Genomic DNA, 8950 nt, shown 5'->3' on the forward strand with positions numbered 1-8950 from the left:
GGCAGGCCTGCCTACTCCCGTGGCAGACAATTGAAGGCCAGACAGCGGGGCCAGCTCAGGGTCTGGCACGCAGGGGAACCCATTAATGGCTGATGCAGCCCCTGCCTGGGCCCGTTTGAAGTCCAGGGACACACGATTCAGCATTTTGTTATAAATACACGTGTTTGGTGAGTGAGGGGCGACAGAAGGTGGGTGGATGCTGTACACAGCTGGTATAGGCTTGGAGGCTGAACTCCACACACAGCAAGACAGACAGTCCGCCCAGCAGGGCCGGCCGGGCAGCGTTCTGGGGCCTGTAACACTCGGTTGGTGGGTGAGCCAGCGGGGGTCCTGTCCAGGGCTGGTGGGGCCCAGGCGCCCCGGAGGCTCCCTGGCCGAGGTCCTGGGCAGCGTGGGCAGCGGCACGTGGGCTCAGTGCACATCATTCAGAGCCTGGTGGGACACGAGGCCTAGTCAGGAGGGTGCTGGGTTGTGAGGGGGCCAAAGGGGCCCTTCAGGGAGCCCTGGGTCTCCCTGCCCCGCAGGTAGCTCACCTTCCGGGCAAACTCGGGCAGGACGAAGGCTGCCTGGTGCACGTCGGAGTTGTAGTATTTCAGCTGCATCTCTTCCACCTGCTTCTGCGTCAGCTGTTGCACGGGCTCCCGGAAGTTGGTGCTCTGGGGACAAGGCGGGGTCTCAGGAGAGCGCTTTCCGTGCCCACCTGCCCCGCCCCCGCCCCCAGGACAGCCCACAGCTCACTGGGTTTTTGCTGCACAGCATGAAGCCGATCTGGCCACTGGGGTAGGTGGGGATGGTGCAGTAGGCGTAGTCCACCACGGGGAAGAGCGACTTGCAGAAGTGCCGCATCTCCTTGATGAGGTCCAGGTGCAGCCACTGGCACTCGCCTGGGGGCCGGTCAGGCAGCATCAGCGCTGGGCAGGCGGTGCTCCACCCGCCCCCCACCCCCACCCCGCGCTCCCACCCCAGCCGGCCCCTTCCCGTGGGGTGGCCCGCTCACCCTGGCAGCAGAGGATGCCGTCCTCTTTGAGGGCGGTCTTCATGAGCTGGTAGTAGGACTCCTTGAACAGACTCTCAGCAGGGCCTGGAGGAGAGTAGGGGATAAGGGACAAGGAACGTTCCGGCTGAGACTGCCTGAGCCTGGCTCTGGAGACGGCAAGGGCCGCTGCCACCTGACCACACAGACCCTCACAGCTGCCCAGGGGCAGAGCTGAGAACCGAAGCCAGGTCTGTAGAGTTCAGAAACCAACTATGAAGAGGGTGCTTTTGAGAGGGGCAGGGATCCAGTACCCTAGTATGAGGGGGCTCCACATTTTAATCCCATTCCTGGGGGGATGCTCAGAGGCATTGCATCAGAGGAATCTCCACCCTGAGCCTTGGTTTAAGGCTAGATACCCCGCACACCCTGATGCTGGCCTGTCAAGAGCAGAGAGGAGGCTGAAGAGGAAACTGGGGCCTCAGTGGCCCAAGCCCAGAGCCCCACTCTCTTCCAGGTCCTCAACCAACTTGTGAACTTTGTGCAGTCCCCCAGTCCCCCTGTTCTGCTGAGCCATGTTTGAGTGGGGAGGTGACAACTTAGAAGGGAAAAGAGCTGCACTAATTCTGGGGCCCCCTGTGTCCTCTATTCCGCAACTCAGACTTGGGACACAGAGGGGGAGGTTGGCTTTCCCTCTGGTGGCTGCCAGAGGCCCCAGGCCATCCGTTGCTTACCCATGGGGTCTGAGGAGTCAGTGATGATGACGTCAAAGGCGTCCTGGTTCTGTTTCATGAACTCAAAACCGTCACCCACGTGTAGGGTCAGCTTTGGGCTACAGTAGCCAATGGCCATGCCCGGCAGGAACTTCTTAGAGACTTGAATGACATCCTGGGGAGGAGACAGGAGGGAACAGGTTGGGCCACGGGGGTTGGGGGCCCTGGAGCCAGACAGAGTTGAGTGGGACGCCCTCTCAGAGCCCGGTCACCTTGGACAAGCCACTCCCTTTGTGGAACCCCAGTTTCCACATCTGTAAAACAGAGAGCAGTCTGGTACCTCCCCATAACTTCTCGGAGGGCTAGCTCCCGCCTGCAGCTCGGCCCACACCTCCACCACCCCTGCTGCCTCTCCCCAGACCCAGCCACAGCAGCTGAGTGGCTTTCTTGCTATTTCAGAGGGTTAGAATTCCAGCCTCCACCGGGAGAGCCTTTCCCTGTCTCCACGTGGCCAGCTGCTTCTCATTCAGACCTCAGCATCAACCCACACCCTAGGGACCTTCCTCACCACTATGCCTTCTCTCACATTCCTTTATCAGATAACCCTTTGATATCGCCTCCTAACTAGAATATCAGCTCCAAGGAGGCAGGGACTGAACCCGGAACCTAGATGCTCACTGAAGCAGGCTGCTGTAAAGGGCAGGTGCACTAGTGGTTGGAGTCCCCTGGGACTTCTATGAAGCACCAGCTCTTAGTCTTACTAAGAGCTAGCATCAGTGGCACACCTACTCTGTGCCAGGTGCTTTACTATCTGGTTTTCCTACTGAATCCTCCAAGGTGTTCTTGAGACCAAGAAACAAGGCCGAGAAAGGTTAAGCCACTTGCCCAAGGGTAAACAGCCAATTCAGGGAGAACTGGGACTTGAATCCAAACCCCGCCGGGCTCTGCGTACTCACCTCGTCAATCTCGCACTGGACCACCGACTCCACGGAGGAATGCTTGACCACCTCCCGCAGGACACCCCCATCCCCGCCCCCGATGATCAGCACCTGCCGGGGAAGAGTCAGCCAGGAGCGGGGCCCTGGGCACCAGCCCCACCAAACAGGCTCCAGCAGGACTCAGTGGCTGGCCTCCCTGCCCCCCAAACTGCGCTGAGCAGACAGAACCACCTGGAACAATTTCTCCGCTGCTCTGTTCTACAAGCCTCATTACTTCACTTTCAACTCCTAGAAAAGCTCTCCTGCCCTAGGAACCTGGCACGATGTGTCCCCCTTTCCTGGAAACTCCCTCCAGCACTGCTCCTTCTCAAGCTCCAGGCCTCAGCCAGGCTGTCAGCCCCCAATCCTTGTAAAATGGGTGGCTCTCTCCCCACTAGCCCCCTCGTCCTTGCTAGCACTTTCTCTGAAAACCGTTTGGGAAACACCTGAGCTGAGCACTGAGCGCAGCTGCGGCCCCCAGCACTGTTCTGTGGGACCTATCACTGGCCTCAGGGCTGGATGTGGGTGGGATGGGAGTACCTTGCGTGGGTTGGGGTGGCTGTAGAGAGGCAGGTTGGCGATCATCTCCTGGTAGGAGAACTCGTCCCTCTCTGTGCACTGGATGACACCGTCCAACACCAGCACGTTACCGTAGCTCTTACTGCGGGTGGGAGTGACAGTCAGGAATCTGGGTTCCCCGGGAAAGGGGCAACGTGCCCCGACTCGCCCTGGGTGAGAAGAATCTCCCCCAACCTGCAGAGGGGCTCCAGGGGTGAGTCCTAAGGGGTGACACGTGGCGAGGATCGGCGGGCAGGCCCGCTAGGTGGAGGCTGGACTCGGGGTCCCGGCTCTGACGTGTCCGGGACTGACACGTGGAGCTCGGCGCGTCGGGTCGGCGCAGACTCCGGCTCCCTCCCCGCCGAAGAGGACCGCCCGCAACGCCGGCCCCCCAAGCCCGGCGAGACGGGATGCAGGGTGGGGAGGGGACGGAGGGAAGAGACGGGCCTAGTTACGAGAACTTCTGACAGTTCTGCAGGGACAGGAGCGGGCAGAGACGGCCGGGGGCGTCCGGAGGTAAAGGGCGCAAGACAGGGGTCCGGCAGGAAGAGGGGCGGGCTGGGCCGAGACCGGGGCAGGAGTCCCGGCGGGCTGCGTGGGGTTGGGCAGCTGGCAGCCGGCGATCTGGGCTGAGAGCCGTCGCCGGGGCTCCGGGGCGCGGGGCCGGGCGGGCGGGGGTACCTGCGAAAGACGAGGATATCCTGGTACCGCGAGCGTCGATGGTGTAGCAGCTGCTCCACCTGCAGAGACAGGGCCTGGCCGGGCCACAGGCTGCACGTCTCGCGGAACCAGCCCTCACGGATGGCAGCGGGGTCGGAGGCGGCGGGGCCGTCAAGGCCGGGCTCCATGGCGGCGGGAGGGCGGGCGGCGCGGGGCGCGGGCCCGGGACTGCAGGCCGCGCGGAGCCGCAGCACAACGGGACCAACTCCTCCCCGCCGCCCGCGCCGCAACCTAACCCTGCCGGCGGGGCGGGGCCTGTTGCCAGGGGCGGGCCCCAAGCCCTCCAGTGGCGGCGCGAGCGCTCGGCGGCCCGGCGGTCCCGCCCCGCCGGCACTCCGAGCGCGCTCATTGGCTGTCTCGCTGGAGCGCGGCGCCCGGTGGCTGCGGCCGGCTGTCAGTCGGCGACAGCAGGGTAGTGCGACCTGCTTCCCGGGGCCACGTGGGGCCGGGGTTGGGGAGGCACCGACGGGCGCGGAGAGGGAGCGAGGGGTACCCGACTCCGGAGGGGAAACCTGAGCTGACATCTCGGGCTCGGCGCGGAGTGTCCGAGCGCCGGGACGTGAGGACCGCCGGCTTGAACCCTCGGGCTGGAGACTCCGGAGTGGGCGGCTACATTGTCCGGCGAAGAGTTACGTTGTTGGCGCTGGAGCGACGGAGTAGAATGTTATCTCTCACCGCGTCCCCGAATTTGACTCCCTGTTGGACTTCAGCAGTGTGTGTGGTTTGTCGGGGGCACAACGAGGGTTTTATTTACTTGAGAAGGACCATCACAGCCCCACGACTTAAGCTCGATTTAGCCATTTCCCCTTAGATTCTGTGATCCATGAGCGTATGGCTGCTGAATGAGAAAGTTCTTAACGAGTTTCTAAATTTACCAGCAGGGTCCCGAAAGAGGCCAACACATGCATATTCAGCACCAAAAAGGACTGGCCCACAGTTTTTGTTTTTTTTGTTTTTTTTTTTTGCCAAACTAGGCCTCGCTCCTTGAAGGGTGGGTGGGGAATGTGCTTTCTGTTTTTATGAAAATGTCAAGGAACTTCTCTGAATCACATTAAGCATGCTAATTACCAAATATTAAATGCTAATTGCTCTACATGCCTCATTCTTCTCATGTCGGGGAAGGGAGATGAAATTGGTAATAAGCTACTGGTGACATTATGACAGGGATGTTTTTTGGGTGATGTTTTGCAACCTCTGCTTGGAGTTGGGAAGCCTGTGTCCTTAACTGCAGGTGAAAAACACACTGGTGTTTATCAGTTAGTGCAAGCCTCAAGCCTTACATCAATGAGCCTTGGTTGGGTTAAACTCCTTTTAAAGGGGAAGTGAGCCAAGGCAGTAAAAGAATTGCTAGGAGGTGGCTCCCACGGAACTGTTACCCGACCCAGGGTCAGGATCACACAGCAGATGAGATCATCAACCAATACATCAGCTGCTACAGGCTTGACTGGGTTCAGCCGTGTACTTGACACCACAGCCTGCACATCAAGACGTCTACGCCTCCGAGCTGTGACAGCCTGCTCACTTCTGTGTACCCTGAGCCAGACTGTAAGCTCCATGAGACTAGGGACGGTGCCTGTAGCTGGCAGCACTGAGTAACAGGCTGAGTGGACGTGGGAGGCCAGGATGTGGGTCCAGGCACCCAGTGGAGTCAGCTGCCTTGGCTTTCTTCCAGGCACTGCACAGCTGAGCCCAGATGGGGGCCCTGGCATTCCTGGGGCACTGTGTGGGGGTGGGGGTGGGGGCAGTGGAAGATCAAGTCTATCCCATCCCTCCCCCAAGTTGAACAAAGCTGCTCCAGCATGTGCATCCTGAAGCGAGGACAATAAATGACACCCTTGGCCCTCCTGTAGAGGAAGTAAAGCTGTGGTCTTGGCTTCAAGCGCCAACAGCAAACAGGACCTCTAGGCTGGTATGTATAGCAGCAGGTCAGACCTTCCAAGTTAAAAGAAAACGGCCCTGAATACATTTCAAGCAAAAATTCCCCAGATGTACGGGACATTGAGCCCAGAAATGTCACCCAACTTCAGATTGCAAGGAGGAAGAACTGTGGTTTTGCCATTAGTAGCCATCGTTATACAGCCCAGTTAAATCTACAGCTGATAGGGAAAATCAGGATGGAAAAAACCAAGGTATATGAAACGTTTCTCCAAATTAGACCAGTATGCGTTTACAATTCAGTTGTAAAGCCTTACTCTCCAGTGGGTCAACTGTCCCAACCTCCTAAAGGGTAGATAGTTTATAAGAGGACAAGAGGTGGGTGAACAGCCACCGTCCAAGGCAATGGGGCTGCCACAGAGCAGGAATGTGTTTCTGTCATTGATTAGCACTTGGAGTCATTTTTTTAAAGCATTGTGTTCAGCCAGCTGTGGTTATGAGTGGGAATTTGGCCAGTACGTGGTGTTAGTTGGTTGAAAATGCTTATGGCAAGCTTCCTAAGGACCACAAACAGCAGTGTACCTCCTGGAGCAAAGAGCCCTTCTACTCATAAATTCTCTACCTCCAACCCCACCCGGCCCTGCCAGATCATCTTCCCAGAGCACAAGTCCCGTCACAGCCTCCATGGTTCAGAATCACTGAGGGTTCAGAATCACTGAGCAGTTCCCGACTGACTGACATGCGCCCCTCCATACACTGGCACATCCTCCCTGGTCCTTGGGGATCCGAGCAATCTCCCCATGACTTGATGCTTCAGGGAAACGGAACTACAGCTGTTCTCCAAACCCCCAAGGCTCTTGGCGCTATCCCATGGCTCAGTGGTCCTGGACTTTGGGGTTCCATGGGCCAAATTTCAAACACACATTTGGGCACTGACATCGGTTGCCAAGTTTTTCTTTTGCAAGACAAGACACCTAAAAAAGACCTCTACTCCTATGGTCTGTGGTCTCCATCTTATTAAAAAACAAAACCAGAGACAAAACGAGCAAGGATAACTTCCATATACAGGACAAGGAATCATTTTACCTCTGTGAGAAACTTAATACATTGTCTCCATCATTCATTTCACCTCTGACCAGTGGTAAGCCCACTAAACGCAGTCTGGGGTCCACTGCCTTGCTTATAGCACGTGGTCCTCAAACTTAAGCACACATAAAAGAACCATCTGGAGAGTCCAGACCGGGTGTCCGGGCCCAACCTTCCATCCTGATAGGGCTGGTCTGGGGTGGAGCCTGGGGATCTGCTTTTCTAACCAGCTTCCAGCTGGTCTCTATCAGAGGCCCACTCTTTGAGTAGCACTGGCTACAAGGTTCTCTGCACTTCTTCCCTTAGTCTTCCAAGTGCGACCCAGATGCACCTTTCAGGAAGCCTCCTCAGGCTGTCCTGAGTAGAATACAATTTCTTGCTCAAAAACATTCCCATCTATCTTTTTTTGGCCGTGACACATGGCTTGCGGGATCTGTTCTCCAATCAGGGATTGAACCCAGGCCACGGCAGTGAAAGCCCAGAATCCTAACCACTGGGCCACCAGGGAACCCCCGCCCCCCCGCATCTGTCTATTTTTCATAGCTGACTCTGCCATTTTTTGGCAGACAGCTCACTGTGTATCAATGTCCATTCTTTCCAAATTCTGACTATACAATGATAGTACCCAGGACTTTCAGCTGGGCACTGAAATAACGACTTTCCTAGTATCCTTTGCTGTGGTCATGTGGCTAAGTTCTGCCCAATGGGAAGTGGACGTTGGCTGATCTCCCCTCCTTCCAGTTAAACAGAATGAGGAGGTAGTGGGTGGCTCTGGGGCAGTTACCAGGCCCATGGGGTGGCAGCCCTGTGTTTGACTTGAGGACGGTAGAGCAACAAGACAGCAGCCAGGGCCTGAGGACCACCAGTCATCGCACCAGCTCTGGGCTGACTGTATTTACAGAAGAGACAGAGGAAAAACATCTTTTTGGGCAAGCCACCGATCGTTTGGCTTTTCTGTCAGCTTCAACCGTACCAGCCCTTCCTTGTACAGACCCTGGCTGTCCTGGGGGCACTGCTCTGTGGCACAGCCATGTCTGGCCTGGCAGCCCTGTAGGGCTCACACGCAGTCAGCCCGCTCAGTAACTCGTGGGAAAAACTTCCAATAGGTTCCTTGCTTAAATATTTGTAAAAAACCCAAAAATAATGGTATCATTCTGTGCTTTATTTGATAGCCCATCTCAGGATTAAAATCAAATGGAATTCTGAGGAAATAATCAGACTGGGGTCACAAATTTATACAAGTTCAGTGTTGCATTAAAAATAGTACAAAAAGGGCTTCCCTGGTGGCGCAGTGGTTGGGAGTCCGCCTGCCGATGCAGGGGACACGGGTTCGTGCCCCGGTCTGGGAAGGTCCCGCATGCCGCGGAGCGGCTGGGCCCGTGAGCCATGGCTGCTGAGCCTGCGCGTCCGGAGCCTGTGCTCCGCAATGGGAGAGGCCACAACAGTGAGAGGCCCATGTACCGCAAAAAAAAAAAAAAAAAAAAAATAGTACAAAAATAGGGGCTTCCCTGGTGGCGCAGTGGAGAAGACTCTGTGCGCCCAATGCAGGAGGCCCGGGTTTGATCCCTGGTCAGGTAACTAGATCCTGCATGCACGCCACAGCTAAGGAGCCCTCCTGCCGCAACTAAGACCCGGCACAACCAAATAAATAAATAAAAAATAAATAAATATTTAAAAAAAGGTGAAAGACTATAGAAATATAAAGCCGTTTGTAAGTTACAGATATACATGGTGGACTTCCCTGGTGGCGCAGTGGTTAAGAATCCGCCTGCCAATGCAGGGGACACAGGTTCCAGCCCTGGTCCGGGAAGATCCCACATGCCGCGGAGCAGCTAAGCCCGTGTGCCACAGCTACTGAGTCTGTGCTCTAGAGCCCGCACGCCACAACTACTGAGCCCACGCACCACAACTACTGAAGCCTGCGGGCCTAGAGCCCATGCTCTGCAACAAGAGAAGCCACCGCAATGAGAAGCCCGTGAACCACAAAGAAGAGTAGCTCCAGCTTGCTGCAGCTAGAGAAAGCCCGCGCACAGCAATGAAGACCCAAC

General features: G+C 56.8%; 1 protein-coding gene across 1 annotated transcript; it reads right to left on the minus strand.

Moving 5' to 3' along the window:
* Positions 1–143: 143 nt before the first annotated feature.
* On the minus strand, positions 144–4069 carry SRM (spermidine synthase; the record flags this gene model as incomplete). Its single annotated transcript, XM_079696656.1, has 8 exons — positions 144–432; positions 534–656; positions 739–884; positions 998–1081; positions 1708–1861; positions 2643–2735; positions 3204–3324; positions 3903–4069. The coding sequence occupies 8 exons, from the start codon at positions 4067–4069 to the stop codon at positions 412–414; spliced, it is 909 nt and encodes a 302-aa protein (XP_079552782.1). The 3' UTR covers positions 144–411.
* Between the last annotated feature and the right edge of the window lie 4881 nt (positions 4070–8950).

Source organism: Hyperoodon ampullatus (assembly GCF_949752795.1).
Source record: "Hyperoodon ampullatus genome assembly, chromosome: 2".
In the NCBI taxonomy this organism is placed as follows: domain Eukaryota; kingdom Metazoa; phylum Chordata; class Mammalia; order Artiodactyla; family Ziphiidae; genus Hyperoodon; species Hyperoodon ampullatus.